The 16,652-nt window shown below is 41.3% G+C and overlaps 2 protein-coding genes across 2 annotated transcripts; one reads left to right on the top strand and one right to left on the bottom strand.

The window, feature by feature from the left end:
• Positions 1-473: 473 nt before the first annotated feature.
• On the bottom strand, positions 474-6,873 carry LOC126996000 (anti-lipopolysaccharide factor-like). Its single transcript, XM_050855972.1, has 4 exons — positions 6,720-6,873; positions 6,201-6,329; positions 3,769-3,905; positions 474-1,514 (listed from the first exon to the last, which is right to left on the bottom strand). Exons 2-4 carry the CDS (start codon positions 6,326-6,328, stop codon positions 1,402-1,404), a joined length of 378 nt encoding a protein of 125 aa, XP_050711929.1. The 5' UTR covers position 6,329; positions 6,720-6,873; the 3' UTR covers positions 474-1,401.
• A 1,906-nt stretch (positions 6,874-8,779) lies between these two features.
• Positions 8,780-15,355, top strand: LOC126996289 (dentin sialophosphoprotein-like). Its single transcript, XM_050856666.1, has 3 exons — positions 8,780-8,785; positions 8,917-11,110; positions 15,333-15,355. The coding sequence occupies exons 1-3, from the start codon at positions 8,780-8,782 to the stop codon at positions 15,353-15,355; spliced, it is 2,223 nt and encodes a 740-aa protein (XP_050712623.1).
• The last annotated feature ends 1,297 nt before the right edge of the window (positions 15,356-16,652 follow it).

The following is a 16,652-nucleotide window of genomic DNA, read 5'->3' as shown; positions in this document are numbered from 1 at the left end:
ATCTTGCTGCTTCTTGAATGTATGAATCGTATTGGCACCCACAGCATGACTCCCGAGCCGGTTCCACTCATATATCACTCTGTTGATTAACCAGTTCTTGCCTATGTCTTTGTTGAATCTGAATGTATCCAACTTGAACTCATGGTTACGTGTCCTACCTGGCTCACCAAAACCTTATTAACATCATCACTATTTACAAATTTAATTGACTAACATAATCTGAGCTCATATAGATTTTAGCTTTTCATTTCAAGAACTTTTGTAAGGTTGTCAACAAAAATATGAAAAAAAAAATGTATAATAATGTGCTTCAGGTTGTATGTTGTGTATGTGATGTCATGTAATGTGCTGTGGTGTGGTAATGCTGTGGTGTCATGTCATGTGATGTGGCGTGGTGTGATGCTGTGGTATGCTGTTACGTGGTGTTCCTGTCATCTTACCCGCGGCGTTACGGACAGGGATGTGACCTCTAGGTATAAGGACATAGGGTGTGGCCAGCGGTGCGGCGGTGTGGCGGTGTGGGAGTGAGGCGTGAAGAGTTAGGAGATGTGGCTGAAGGGGCGTGGTTGGGAGATAGAGATGGAGAGGTCAAGGTTGTGGGCCTGGAGGGTGTGGTTGGGGCGGGTGGCGTTGATGTGTGTGTGTGTGTGTGTGTGTGTGTGTGTTAAGCTACTCTACATGGCAACAGTATTTTCTGGGGAGGAGTCTTTATATAAACAAACACAAGAACATGAAAACAATAATACTAATAACAATAAAAAAACAGCAATGATCACAAAAATAAAGCACTGTAAACCTGTCTATATAATGTGACTGCTTGCTTGTCTGTCGTTGTCTACTAGCGGTTACTAATGTTTGTTTCGCTGTCTTTGTCTATTGGCGTGTACCCAAGCGGCGCCTTCTGTAGATAAAACCCAAGTCTATATATACCAGGTCAAGTCACTCTGCTTCCAAACTGCGACCGGTACGCGCAGGAGGCGGTTTTGGGGCGGAGCAGTGGGATGACGTCACTTGGAGCTATAAAAAAAAAAAAAAAAAAAAAATACCCGCCAGTTCAGGGGTGACTAAAATTGGGGCCGTATGTACACTCTGGATGTGCATTCTCGCCTTCTTTCACAGCGCGTTCAGGCAAGCCACTGACGAAAAAATGTCTTTTTATTGTGCTATTGCGTGACTGTAATTCCAATGCCTACAAACGGGTGTGTGAGGGAGGGTATGTTAAAGTGATTGATTCAAATTAGTCCGTCTTCCGTCGTTTTCTCTAAATCCCTGTTTCTACATTCTCTAGTTTGGCTCAAAGTAACGTCACGCATAAACCACGCCTCTGCCGTGTCTCCTTCCATAAACCTGCGTATGACTTGACTAGGTATATATAGACTTAAGATAAAACAACGCAGCACCTCAGAGCCACTCGGTTACGTCTTCCTTCTCGATCAGGCCGCGATCCACCGCCTTCCTCACGAAGTCCCGCGTGGCCTCCCTCTCGGCCGTGTTGGGGCTGTAGTAGTTCCTGGCTGTGGACGAGGAGAGAATGAGGATAAAAGAACGTCTTGGTGGAATGCGTGAAAGAAAGAAATTTGAGTTGAATATAAAAGAACGTCTTGGTGGAACGCGTGAAAGAAAGAAATTTGAGTTGAATATAAAAGAACGTCTTGGTGGAACGCGTGAAAGAAAGAAATTTGAGTTGAATATAAAAGAACGTCTTGGTGGAACGCGTGAAAGAAAAAAAATTGAGTTGAATATAAAAGAACGTCTTGGTGGAACGCGTGAAAGAAATAAATTTGAGTTGAATATAAAAGAACGTCTTGGAGGAACGCGTGAAAGAAAAAAAATTGAGTTGAATATAAAAGAACGTCTTGGTGGAACGCGTGAAAGAAAGAAATTTGAGTTGAATATAAAAGAACGTCTTGGTGGAACGCGTGAAAGAAAGAAATTTGAGTTGAATATAAAAGAACGTCTTGGTGGAACGCGTGAAAGAAAAAAAATTGAGTTGAATATAAAAGAACGTCTTGGTGGAACGCGTGAAAGAAAGAAATTTGAGTTGAATATAAAAGAACGTCTTGGTGGAACGCGTGAAAGAAAGAAATTTGAGTTGAATATAAAAGAACGTCTTGGTGGAACGCGTGAAAGAAAGAAATTTGAGTTGAATATAAAAGAACGTCTTGGTGGAACGCGTGAAATAAATAAATTTGAGTTGAATATAAAAGAACGTCTTGGAGGAATGGAAAGAAAGAAATTTGAGTTGAAGGAGGAAGGAAACAAATAGACATATCGACACCCTCATAAAATAATCGCCTAGGTCACTTTTCACCGATTTCCAGGTTTTTGTCTACATCAATTTTTCAACATGTGACGCCCACTTCTGTATAGTTGCCGTCGTCATTCAGGGTTTGAGTGTTCTAGAATTGACCTTCTCATTTCTGCCTAAATCTTAAGACAAATGAGATAATGACAGTTCTTTTTTGATTTCCTGTAAAGTAGAAAATAATGACTTAGGCGGTTTGTTTACGAAGGTGACGAATATACTGATTGGAAATGGAAGGAAGTATACTGCATAGGTCTTAGTTAAATGAGGGAAAAAAAGGGATTATTGACTTTGATTAATTTAGGAAAGAAAAGAGATTGAGTTGGAGGAGGAAGGAAATAATGACTTAGGCGGTTTGTTTACGAAGGTGACGAATATACTGATTGGAAATGGAAGGAAGTATACTGCATAGGTCTTAGTTAGATGAGGGAAGAAAAGGGATTATTGACTTTGATTAATTTAGGAAAGAAAAGAGATTGAGTTGGAGGAGGAAGGAAATAAGTAGATATATATTGACTGTAGGTTAAAAAAAAGATTGAGGTGAGAGAAATACACAATACACATCTTGACTGAATGTGGAAAGAAAGGATTGTGGAAATGGAAGGAAGTATACTGCATAGGTCTTGGTTAAATGAGGGGAGAAAAGGAATTATTGACTTTGATTAATTTAGGAAAGAAAAGAGACTGAGTTGGAGGAGGAAGGAAATGCATAGATCTTGACTGTAGGTTAAAAAAAAAAGATTGAGGTGAGGGAGAAAGGAAATACACACATCTTGACTGAATGTGGAAAGAAAGGAGTTCGGTTTGTAAATGGAAGGAAGTACTTACGTCTTGTTTGAGAGTGTAAAAGAGTAATTTGAGTGGAAGGAGAGAGGAGATACTTAGGCCATGGATAACGCGGAAAGAAAGGAATAGAAGTTGAAGGATAGAGGAAACACATTGATCTTGACTGTAGGTTAAAAAGAAAGGGATTTATTTGAAGGAGAGAGGAGATACTTCGGCCATGGATAATGTGGAAAGAAAGGAATAGAAGTTGAAGGATAGAGGAAATACATTGATTTTGACTACAGTTTAAAAAGAAAGGGATTTATTTGAAGGAGAGAGGAGATACTTAGGCCATGGATAATGCGGAAAGAAAGAAATAGAAGTTGAAGGATAGAGGAAATACATTGATCTTAACTGCAGGTAAAAAAAAAAAAAAAAAAAAAAAGATTGAGTTGAAGAAGAAAGGGATTACATACATCTTTAAGAACGAAGAAATAAAAGGGGTAAAAAAAATAATTAAAGAAGAAAATAAAAGTATGTTGACCTAATTAAAAAGAAAGTTGCAAGGAGCAGTGAGTAGCGGGCTTTTTTTTCACATTTGTTTCCTTTTTTTTTATGCCCTTGAACTGACTCCTCTGCTGTTAAAGAAAAAAAAAAATCATTACCGTATTCAAAAAGCAAATTTCATCCCTCCTTACCTGTTCCCTTGATCGGCGTCCATCCCGGGCAGGTAACCGTCGCGCGCCACTTGAGCTCCCACCTGTAGAAGTGTGGACTGCGGTTGAGGGTGCAATAGTGGTCCACGATGTTGATCTCGCGGTCCACGTACAAGCGACTGTGGCGGGGGAGAGGGGGAGATGTAAGGGGGATGAGGGAGTGATGGGGAAGGAGGGGAATGGTGTAGTTGTGTCGTGAGGGGTGGTGGTGAGGGGAGGAGGGTCGTGTGAGGGTTATGAGAGGGAGGTTGTTGGGAGTGGATGTGGTGAGGGGAGAGAGGGGGGGGAGGGAGGTGGTGAGAGGGGGGTGAAGGGAGGGAAGGATAGTGTGGTAGGGAGATGGGTGTGTATGGTATGGTTGGGGAGAGAAAGGGAGGGAAAGGGAGAGCGATGTAAGAGAGAGAGAGAGAGAGAGAGAGAGAGAGAGAGAGAGAGAGAGAGAGAGAGAGAGAGAGAGAGAGAGAGAGAGAGAGAGAGAGAGAGAGAGAGAGAGAGAAGGGTTTCCACAGTAGGGGAGAGAAAGAGAAGGTAAATGGGAGAGTAAATGTAAAAAACAAAAACAAAACATAAACAACAAAAAGGAAAAAGGAGTAAGTGAAAGAGTAAAAAAAAGATAAAGAAAGTGAGTGAAATTGAGTGGGAGTGAGAGAGGAAGTGATAGTGACCTTGGCAATGACAGTGACCTTCTCGCCGGAACTCGTGGGATGATAGTGACTGGCGCCGGAGGGAGAGTGATTAATGGCGTCCTGGTGATAGTGGGGAGGAGGAACACAAAGGATGAACAAACAACAGCAGACCTGCTGGTCCTTACGAGGCTGTTTGTGACAAACTACACTAACTATCTAATCAAATTTGGAAGATGAAGGACAGCAAAGGCGAAGGCTCCTCCCCACCCCCCCCATCCCTCCAGCCAAAGCTGGCAGGAAAGGAAGAAGAACCATGCAGCATGGAAAAACTGCATGGAAATTATGTAGGAAAGAGGAAAGAATTACCATTACTGGTACCATTTACCGGACGATAAAAACGGAAAAGGTCACCAGTATTCGAAAGAACTTAATTAACGTTATTACGACAATGAGTAATATCTTAGTTGCTGGTTGGTTTCAAAATACTTGTCTAATCTATTCTTGAAGGCCGTATTTGTTGTACTATCAACGACATCACAGGGTAGAGAGTTCCACACATTAACAACTCAATTGAAGAAGAAGTGTTTAGCTTCGTGTGATGAGAATCTTTTACCACTTATCTTGAAATTGTTATTTCTTCTTGTTCTATTTGATCGACCAATTGTAATCATCCGCATTAATATCACTGAATCCTTTAAACATTTTAAACATTTCTATTAGATCGCCTCGCATTCTTCGTTTTGATAGGTTGAATAAATTTACTTCTTTAAGCCTTTGTTCATAAGATAAATTTCTCAACCAAGGAATCATCTTTGTTACTCTCCGTTGAACCTGTTCTAACTTTTCTTCGTCTTTTCTGTAGTAGGGAGACCGAAACTGTACACAGTACTCTAGACGGGGTCGAACCAGCAAATTATACAGTTTTAATATTACTTTTTCCAATTTATTATTAAAGACTCGTCAGATGAAACCAAGCAATTTGTTTGCAGTTTTAACTACCTCTGAACAATGCTGACCGGGCTTTAAATCGCTTGATATAATGATTCCAAGATCCTTTTCATTACTTACTGCAGAAAGTTGTTGGCCATTCATTACGTACTGAACGCGATTGTTTCCGACGTGTAATACTTTACATTTGTCAACGTTAAATTTCATTTGCCATTGATTCGCCCAACGTGCAAGTCGATCTAGATCTGAATGTAATGCTTCTTCGTCGAGTGTCGTCGTTACCTTTTTAGTGATTTTTGTGTCATCAGCAAATTTTGATATTTTGTAAGTGAGTCCATCATCGATATCATTAACATAAATTAAGAAGAGCATGGGACCAAGCACTGATCCTTGAGGTACGCCGCGTCTGACATCGAGCCAGTTAAATGAAAAAAAAACGTTTAGAACTACTCTCTGTCTCCGCTCAGAGAGCCAGTCCACAAGCCAAGTGTGAATGTTACCTGAGATACCATGCGCCAATAGTTTGCTGAGCAATCGTTTGTGAGGAGGAAGAGGAGGAGGGGGAGGAGGAGGAAGAAAAGGAAGAAAAAGAAGAGAAAGAAGAAAAAAAGCAAGAAAAAGAAGAGGAGGAGCAAGAGGAGGAGGAGGAAATAGAAAAATATGAAAATGGTGTGGGAAAGAAGAAAGAGGAAGCATAGGAGGAAGAAGAGAGAGAGAGAGAGAGAGAGAGAGAGAGAGAGAGAGAGAGAGAGAGAGAGAGAGAGAGAGAGACACACAAGAAATAAATAGATATCTCATTGTACCACACATTCTCTCTCTCTCTCTCTCTCTCTAACTCACTTTATCGCGGTGTCGGCCACGGAGGACAGTATGGCGGAGAAGTCGAACCCCTGTACAGGAGTCGGGGCGTGCAGCACCCCAGCCACCACCACCACAGCCACCAGGAGGGACACATATCCGCGGGCCATGCTGCTGGGGAGAGAGAGAGAGAGAGAGAGAGAGAGAGAGAGAGAGAGAGAGAGAGAGAGAGAGAGAGAGAGTTAAAAATTAGTTAAATAATGCAAACTTTAGTATTTTTTTACAATAAAGGAGACGGCTCAAGGGCAACAAAAAGTGCAAAAAAAAAAAAAAAAAAGCCCGCTATTCGCCGCTCCCATTATAGAGAGGTCAATTTCGGACTACTACTACTAATACTACTACTACTACTCCTACTACTACTTAGCTTCGGACTCATTTCTGTAGATACCTGGCACAAATTAACAAGTATGAAGCAGGTAGACACAAGATATATGCAGCCCCAAGATATGTTTTCCTTTTTTTCTTTTTTTACCCTTTTAATCACTTCACGCCAAATCTTACCTGCAGAAGGGATGAAGGAAGGGAGGGAGGCAGGGAGGGTCACGAATCCACCAGCAGCAACAGAACCAGCCGATAGAGGAGCAGAGTATCTTCCCTCGTCTGCTGTCCGATGCTAACTGACGGGTGTGAGATGCATAACACTGATCTTTAAATATCCCAGCCTCGATGAACTTTGGGGAAAACACCGCCACTGCCACCCCACCCTCCCAACCCCCCTAACACCACCACCACCACCACCATGCAATACTAGGAAAGAAGAGGAGGAGCAGCAGGATTTAGAGGGTGACATCACGTGACTCTGACCCTTGAGACACTCGCAACAGACGCTGGAATTCCCTAGTCAGTCCTCCTTGTTTTGACTCTTATGTTTGTTTGTGTGTTTATCCCTGAGTGGTTGAGGAGTGTAACGTTTTGGTAGTGTCACGCCCCCTTCCCCTTTTGTTGGCTTCCACTGTGACTCCTTGTTAGTGTGGGGGGGAGGGGGGGAGGGGGTAGTAAAGGGGGGGGGTGAGGTTTTAATGTCAAAGATAATTTCAAGGGGGGGGAATTCCGTTTGCTTCTTCTTTTTCTTCTTATTCTTCTTGTTGTTGTTGTTCATCTTATTCTTGTTTTCTTGTTTTTTTTTCTAGTTCTTGTTATTGTTCTTTTATTTATTTATTTCCTTTCATTTTTTCTTCTTACTGTCTTTTTTTTTTTCTCCTTATTATTCTTGTTGTTGTTCATTTTGTTCTTGTTCTCTTCTTGTTTTTGTTCTTGTTCTTCTTGTTCTTCGTTTATTTATTTATTTCCTTTCGTTTTTTCGTCGTGTGTGTGTGTGTGTGTGTGTGTGTGTGTGTGTGTGTGTGTGTGTGTGTGTTGACCCGAGTGCTCCTGACCTACCATTATGAACAGGAAAATCAACAAGCGAACATTCACATCAACATTCTCCTCAAGTTAAATTCGACACCATCATTGTAACACATTTACCCACGACAACGCTGTTAAAAGATTAATATAGGCGTGTCATTTTATCTAAGGAAACAACAGCTGCATTTTTATCCAAGGAAACAACAGGTGCATTTTTATCCAAGGAAACAACAGCTGCATTTTTATCCAAGGAGACAACAGCTGCATTTTTATCCAAGGAAACAACAGCTGCATTTTTATCCAAGGAAACAACAGCTGCATTTTTATCTAAGGAAACAACAGCTGCATTTTTATCCAAGGAAACAACAGCTGCATTTTTATCCAAGGAAACAACAGCTGCATTTTTATCCAAGGAAACAACAGCTGCATTTTTACATGAAACGAATCTTCTGAATACACCACAGGAAGCAGAACGTTCCCTCGATGTGTTGCAAGGGGAACGAAAGCGTGACCAAAAGTCTATTTATAGTAACTTAAATATATCGTCACCCTCATAAAATAATCGGCTAAGTCACTTTTCATCGATTTCCATGTGTTTGTCTACATCAGTTTTTCATCATGTGACGCCCATTTTTGTACAGTTGCCTTCGTCATTCAAGGTTAGGTTAGATTAGGTTGTTTTTATCTACATCAATTTTTCATCATGTGACGCCCATTTTTGTACGGTTGCCTTCGTCATTCAAGGTTAGGTTAGGTTAGGTTGTTTTTGTCTACATCAATTTTTCATCATGTGACGCCCATTTCTGTATAGTTGCCTTCGTCATTCAGGGTTAGGTTAGGTTAGGTTAGGTTTGGTTAGGTTGTTTTTGTCTACATCAATTTTTCATCATGTGACGCCCATTTTTGTATAGTTGCCTTCGTCATTCAGGGTTTGAGTGTTCTAGAATTAGCCTTTTCATTTCTGCCTAATGACAGTTCTTTTCTGATTTCCTGAAAAGTAGAAAATAATGACTTAGGCGGTTTATTTACGAAGGTGACGAATATATTGGTTGGAAATGGAAGGAAGTATACTGCATAGGTCTTGGTTAAATGAGGGAAGAAAAGGGATTATTGACTTTGATTAATTTAGGAAAGAAAAGAGATTGAGTTGGAGGAGGAAGGAAATAATGACTTTGGCGGTTTGGTTACGAAGGTGACGATATGGATTTGGCGTGATGGAAGTGGGGAAGACAGGCGTGTAGTTCAGTGTCCTCGTCAAGGCTGCCAAATTTCACGTTCTCTGAGGAAAGGAAGCCCATGTTGCCATTATACGAACTCTGAGGATACGAACTTTGAGGATACGAACTCTGAGGATACGAACTCTGAGGATACGAACTTTGAGGATACGAACTCTGAGGATACGAACTCTGAGGATACGAACTCTGAGGATACGAACTTTGAGGATACGAACTCTGAGGATACGAACTCTGAGGATACGAACTCTGAGGATACGAACTTTGAGGATACGAACTCTGAGGATACGAACTCTGAGGATACGAACTCTGAGGATACGAACTCTGAGGATACGAACTTTGAGGATACGAACTCTGAGGATACGAACTTTGAGGATACGAACTCTGAGGATACGAACTTTGAGGATACGAACTCTGAGGATGCAGACTATGAGGATACGAACTCTGAGGATACGAACTTTGAGGATACGAACTCTGAGGATACGAACTCTGAGGATACGAACTCTGAGGATACGAACGCTGAGGATACGAACTTTGAGGATACGAACGCTGAGGATACGAACTTTGAGGATACGAACTCTGAGGATACGAACTTTGAGGATACGAACTCTGAGGATACGAACTCTGAGGATACGAACTCTGAGGATACGAACTTTGAGGATACGAACTCTGAGGATACTAACTCTGAGGATACGAACTTTGAGGATACGAACTCTGAGGATACGAACTTTGAGGATACGAACTCTGAGGATACGAACTTTGAGGATACGAACTCTGAGGATACGAACGCTGAGGATACGAACTTTGAGGATACGAACTCTGAGGATACGAACTCTGAGGATACGAACTTTGAGGATACGAACTTTGAGGATACGAACTCTGAGGATACGAACTTTGAGGATACGAACTTTGAGGATACGAACTCTGAGGATACGAACTTTGAGGATACGAACTTTGAGGATACGAACTTTGAGGATACGAACTTTGAGAATACGAACTTTGAGGATACGAACTCTGAGGATACGAACTTTGAGGATACGAACTTTGAGGATACGAACTCTGAGGATACGAACTCTGAGGATACGAACTCTGAGGATACGAACTCTGAGGATACGAACTTTGAGGATACGAACTTTGAGGATACGAACTTTGAGGATACGAACTCTGAGGATACGAACTTTGAGGATACGAACTTTGAGGATACGAACGCTGAGGATACGAACTCTGAGGATACGAACTTTGAGGATACGAACTTTGAGGATACGAACTCTGAGGATACGAACTCTGAGGATACGAACTTTGAGGATACGAACTCTGAGGATACGAACTCTGAGGATACGAACTCTGAGGATACGAACTCTGAGGATACGAACTTTGAGGATACGAACTCTGAGGATACGAACGCTGAGGATACGAACTCTGAGGATACGAACTTTGAGGATACGAACTTTGAGGATACGAACTCTGAGGATACGAACTTTGAGGATACGAACTCTGAGGATACGAACTTTGAGGATACGAACTTTGAGGATACGAACTCTGAGGATACGAACTTTGAGGATACGAACTTTGAGGATACGAACTTTGAGGATACGAACTTTGAGGATACGAACTTTGAGGATACGAACTCTGAGGATACGAACTTTGAGGATACGAACTTTGAGGATACGAACTCTGAGGATACGAACTTTGAGGATACGAACTCTGAGGATACGAACTTTGAGGATACGAACTCTGAGGATACGAACTTTGAGGATACGAACTCTGAGGATACGAACTTTGAGGATACGAACTCTGAGGATACGAACTTTGAGGATACGAACTCTGAGGATACGAACTCTGAGGATACGAACTTTGAGGATACGAACTCTGAGGATACGAACTTTGAGGATACGAACTTTGAGGATACGAACTTTGAGGATACGAACTTTGAGGATACGAACTTTGAGGATACGAACTCTGAGGATACGAACTCTGAGGATACGAACTCTGAGGATACGAACGCTGAGGATACGAACTTTGAGGATACGAACTTTGAGGATACGAACTCTGAGGATACGAACTTTGAGGATACGAACTCTGAGGATACGAACTCTGAGGATACGAACTTTGAGGATACGAACTCTGAGGATACGAACTCTGAGGATACGAACTCTGAGGATACGAACTTTGAGGATACGAACTTTGAGGATACGAACTCTGAGGATACGAACTCTGAGGATACGAACTCTGAGGATACGAACTTTGAGGATACGAACTCTGAGGATACGAACTCTGAGGATACGAACTCTGAGGATACGAACTCTGAGGATGGTGCCATTATACGAACTGTGAGGAAAGGAAGCCTATTTTGCCATTATACGAACTTAAACGACAAATTACTACACTGAATTCAGTCTGAGTTTGTGCGAAATTTTATGTTCTTTTTTTGCAATGGAAATACCCGGGAATACAACAGTGACTAACCGGGAAGTCCACCAGTAGGGTCAGTGATTGGTGTTTACGTAATAGGGAAGTCCACCAGTAGGGTCAGTGATTGGTGTATACATAATAGGGAAGTCCACCAGTAGGATAAGTGATTGGTGTATACATAATAGGGAAGTCCACCAGTAGGATAAGTGATTGGTGTATACATAATAGGGAAGTCCACCAGTAGGATAAGTGATTGGTGTATACGTAATAGGGAAGTCCACCAGTAGGATAAGTGATTGGTGTATACGTAATAGGGAAGTCCACCAGTAGGATAAGTGATTGGTGTATACGTAATAGGGAAGTCCACCAGTAGGGTCAATGATTGGTGTTTACGTAATAGGGAAGTCCACCAATAGGATAAGTGATTGGTGTATACATAATAGGAAAGTCCACCAATAGGATAAGTGATTGGTGTATACATAATAGGAAAGTCCACCAATAGGATAAGTGATTGGTGTATACATAATAGGAAAGTCCACCAATAGGATAAGTGATTGGTGTATGCATAATAGGGAAGTCCACCAATAGGATAAGTGATTGGTGTATACATAATAGGGAAGTCCACCAATAGGATAAGTGATTGGTGTATACATAATAGGGAAGTCCACCAGTAGGATAAGTGATTGGTGTAATATATGCGAGAGGCGTGCGGAGCCATCGTTTCCCATCGTCAGCAATGTAAAAAGAGTTCGAACCAACGATAACATTTTCAGATTGACGATATAGTTTTTGCGGGCCGACGGAAATGCAGTCGTTGGAGGATGCGGTCATTGCTCCGAGTTGTGACGCAGATGCAACGGTGCCAGATTGTCGTACTCAGCCGATTATATTTCCCGACTTTTTACCCCTAAACTGTCTTCTGGACTCCAATAACGAAACTCATTTATAGTTATCGTTAAAAGAGTTAGATCCTGATGTTTCTTGGCAATAGTTAGGCGTCAGAAACCTTTTTTTTATGCCCTTGAACTGACTCCTCTGCTGTAAAAAAAAAAAAAAAAAATATTATGCTCTGAGTACGACAATCTGGCAATGGTGCGCAGATGCATCCAACAACCGGAACCAATGCACATAAAAGGGATGGTCCCTGTGGTCTGCGGTCTCCAACAAGGCTCTGACTGTCTATACGTTTCTGTGGAGCGGCGTGACGTCCACATTACCAGTTACTGATCGGAAACAGGAAAAAAGTTCAGTGAGTCATACGGATGAGTGGCCTGCGCTTGGTGATCTGAATGCCGTGGGTTGTCGCCATCTTTGCTACACAACTGAAATCGGTAATGTCAGCCGCTTCCTTCCCTCACATCAACTACTTCCAAAGGTCACAAAGGGGATAAGTAGAGTCCCAATGAGTGTTTCTTTAGGCTCAAGGTAGAAAAGAAGGGTTAAACCATCACCAGGGTCATAAAACTATCCCTGGAAATGCCCACAACTCCTAGGAAAGCCTTGTCAATTATGTGAGCTTGGAATATGACCCTAAGAACACTGTGGATTCAGAGGCAGGAGCTCACACACACACACACACACACACACCCTACTGAACGGTCACGGCTGGACGCCCAAACAAGGAAGAATATGCGAGGCGTTGGTCTTCGTAGCGAGCTTTTCCAGTCACGCCTTCATCATATTTGCCGGAAAGTACTGAGAGAAAAGATGCAGCAAAGTATTTTGTTTGTGGCGTTCTTAAATGATATATATACCAATTGGCTGTATTATCCTCCTCCTCCTCCTCCTCCTCCTCTTCTTATTTTCCTCTCCCATACATCTCGTACATACATACCTTCATCTAAATTATCTACGCCTTATTTCCTCCTCCTCCTCCTCCTCCTCCTCTTCTTATTTTCCTCTCCCATACATCTCATACATACATACCTTCATTTAAATTATCTACGCCTTATTTCCTCCTCCTCCTCCTCCTCTTCTTCTTTTCCTCTCCCATACATCTCATACATACATACCTTCATTTAAATTATCTACACCTTATTTCCTCCTCCTCCTCCTCCTCCTCTTTTCCTTTCCCATACATCTCATACATACATACCTTCATTTAAATTATCTACACCTTCCCATTCCTCCTCCTCCTCTTCCTCTTCCTCTTTTCCTTTCCCATACATCTCATACATACATACTTTCATCTAAATTATCAACACCTTATTTCCCATTCCTCCTCCTCTTCTTCTTTTCCTCTCCTATACATCTCTTACATACATACCTTCATTTAAATTATCTACACCTTATTTCCCATTCCTCCTCCTCCTCCTTCCCTCTCCTATACATCTCATACATATATAACTTTATCTAAATTATCTACACCCCACTTTCTATTCCTCCTCCTCCTCCTTCTCCTTCCCCTCCTTCTCCTCTTGGCCCTTCTCCTCTTCCCTTTCCTCCTTCTCCCCCTCCTCCACGCCCTCGTCACGCTGCAGAGGACGTCCAAGGCTTTGTAAGACTCGCCATCGCCCTTACCTTGTATAAAATTCTTGTAGTTGAGGTAGACCGCGCGCTACAGTGTAAAAGGCCAGGTAGACTACACGTTAAAGTAGCACCTAATCATCATCACCATCATCATTTTCAGTTTGTTAATTCGTATATATTTTTTTTTCATGGTCTGGAAATTCTTCGTTGTATGTTTATCTTATTTATTCAAACTTCTAAAGAGTGAAACATAAATCAACGAATAACTTGAAATTTGCAGTAAAGAAACATTTAAAAAAAATAAATAGTCGTGTCATTCGAGAGAGAGAGAGAGAGAGAGAGAGAGAGAGAGAGAGAGAGAGAGAGAGAGAGAGAGAATGTGCATTTGGCTAAATCTGCTCGAAACATCAAAACATTCCATTGTATATTTTTTCCTCTCTTTCAATATTTTTATTTTATTTTGGGTTCCTCTTGCCTCCGTTCTGCGTATTGGTGTTTCTTTTTTCTTTCTACTTAATCCTTCTTATACTTCTTTCTATCTCTCTATACTTCAACATCTTTATTTTTTTCTCTTTATTTTTTTCTTTCTACTTAATCCTTCTTATACTTCTTTCTATCTATCTATACTTCAACATCTTTATTTTTTTCTCTTTTTTTCTTTCTACTTAATCCTTCTTATACTTCTTTCTATCTCTCTATACTTCTTCATCTATATTTTTTTCTCTTTATTTTTTTCTTTCTACTTAATCCTTCTTATACTTCTTTCTATCTCTCTATACTTCTACATCTTTATTTTTTTCTTTCTATTTTCCTTTCTACTTAATCCTTCTTATACTTCTTTCTATCTATCTATACTTCTCCATCTTTGTTTTTTTCTTTCTTTTTTTCTTTCCTTCTTAATCCTTCTTATACTTCTATCTATCTATCTATACTTCTTCATCTATATTTTTTCTCTTTCTATTTTTCGCTCTCTATGAAGTCAGTGTCGTCACATCCGGCTGTTCCCTTTCTTTTACTTTTCTGTTTCTTTTCTTTAACTGTCTAAAATTTACCTTCTATGTGATTTTTTTTTTCTATCCAACACCTCTCTCTCTCTCTCTCTCTCTCTCTCTCTCTCTCTCTCTTCTCCCGAGTAAAAAATGACTGAAGAGCGAGCGAGCGGACAGGAAGGGTACAGGAAAGAGACCGGATGGAGACAAGAAAGGCCACACTGGTATTAGACTTGTCGCTTGCGTGTTTGTTTGTCATGTTTAGCGATGATTCAGTCAGCGGCAGTGGTTACCGCGTTGCTGTGTATTCTTCTACTTCTTTTTCTTTTTCTTCTTCTTATTATTATTCTTTTTCTTCTACTTCTTTTAACTACTACTACTACTACTACTACTACTACTACTACTACTACTACTACTACTACTACTACATAAATGATACCTCCACCCATGTTTATTTTCCCGACACATAATCATGGAGGGCTCCATAGCTTGGAGGTCATTAGCCCCAACTCTGTTCGCTAATGACTGTGGCATCCAACCATATCACTAATACTACCTGACACTAAATCACCTATCATCTATTACGTCTAGATCCCCCTTTCCTTCCCTACTCAAGTCACTCCCGACCCACCCTAATGTCACTCTCCACCACTGTGGCTTCATAGTCCCTGGAATTCCCCGAAGTTGATGAATCATATGACCGTGTCCCCTTGTTAGAGAGAGAGAGAGAGAGAGAGAGAGAGAGAGAGAGAGAGGGTGTGAGGTGTATCAAAACTGGGTTACGTGACATGACCTGACCTCCACCCAAATCCAAATCCACATCCTTACTACTACTACTACTACTACTACTGCTACTACTACTACTACTACTACTACTGCTGCAACTGTTATTATTATTATTATTATTATTATTATTATTATTATTATTATTATTATTATTATTATTATTACTACTACTACTACTACTACTACTACTACTACTACTGCTACTCAGTGTTACCACCTCCCCCCACATTCCTCTCCCCTCCGCACTCCCCCCTCCCCTCATCCTGACTTTCCTTCCCCTCCCTCCCCTCCCCTTCCTCTCTCCCTTCCTCCCCTCCCCTCTCTCTCTCTCCCCCTTCTTTCCTATTCTTCCCTGGAATTCCCCGAAGTTGATGAATCATATGACCGTGTCCCCTTGTTAGAGAGAGAGAGAGAGAGAGAGAGAGAGAGAGAGAGAGAGAGAGAGAGAGAGAAGTGGATGAGGTGGGTGTGAGGTGTATCAAAACTGGGTTACGTGACATGACCTGACCTCCACCCAAATCCAAATCCACATCCTTGCCACATCCCCTTCCACCTCGTTCCTCCCTCCACCTCTTTCCCCCCTCCTCCATGACAAACCACCATCACCCTAAACTCCTCCATCACCCCCTCCACCTCTCCACCCTCCGTTCCACCTCCCTGCTCTCCTCTGCTCTCTGCTCCCTACCCTGATGCCCTTGCTCCTGCCCATCTCGGCCCTTTAGTAAGCCTTTCCTTTACTATATGTGTCTTTGTTGTTGTTGATGGTTTTGGTGGTGGTGGTGGTGATGGTCGGGGTGGTGTGAGGGAAGGGAGAGGGAAGTTGTAGTAGTGGTAGTGGTGGTGGTGCTAGTAGTAGTAATAGTAGCAACAGTAGTAGTAGTAGTAGTAGTAGTAGTAGTAGTAGTAGTAGTAGTAGTAGAAGAGATGATAATGGTAATAGCAAGGGAGGATGAATAAGTTTAAAAAAGAAGCAATTTATAATCTCAGTAAATAAAACAGTTGAAAAAAAATAGTAGTAGTAGTAGTAGTAGTAGTAGTAGAAGAAATGATGATAGTACAAGCAAGGGAGGATGAATAAGTTTAAAAAAAGAAGCAATTCATAATCTCAGTAAATAAAACAGACGAAAGAAGTAAAAAGAAAACAATACGAGAATGCTTATCACAAAGTACGGTAAAACAACAGGACGAATAAATATGCA

The sequence above is a fragment of the Eriocheir sinensis genome, chromosome 9, assembly GCF_024679095.1.
Source record: "Eriocheir sinensis breed Jianghai 21 chromosome 9, ASM2467909v1, whole genome shotgun sequence".
Classification (NCBI taxonomy): Eukaryota; Metazoa; Arthropoda; class Malacostraca; order Decapoda; family Varunidae; genus Eriocheir; species Eriocheir sinensis.
This window is presented reverse-complemented; position numbering and strand designations above follow the sequence as displayed.

Coding starts and splice junctions, on each gene's coding strand:
- LOC126996000 (XM_050855972.1), bottom strand. CDS start 6,328: ATGGCCCGCGGATATGTGTCCCTCCTGGTGGCTGTGGTGGTGGTGGCT. Junction 3,906..6,200: donor GTGGCCGACACCGCGATAAA/GTGAGTTAGAGA, acceptor CCCCCGCCACAG/TCGCTTGTACGTGGACCGCG. Junction 1,515..3,768: donor GACGCCGATCAAGGGAACAG/GTAAGGAGGGAT, acceptor CCTCGTCCACAG/CCAGGAACTACTACAGCCCC.
- LOC126996289 (XM_050856666.1), top strand. Junction 11,111..15,332: donor GGATACGAACTCTGAGGATG/GTGCCATTATAC, acceptor GTGGCTTCATAG/TCCCTGGAATTCCCCGAAGT.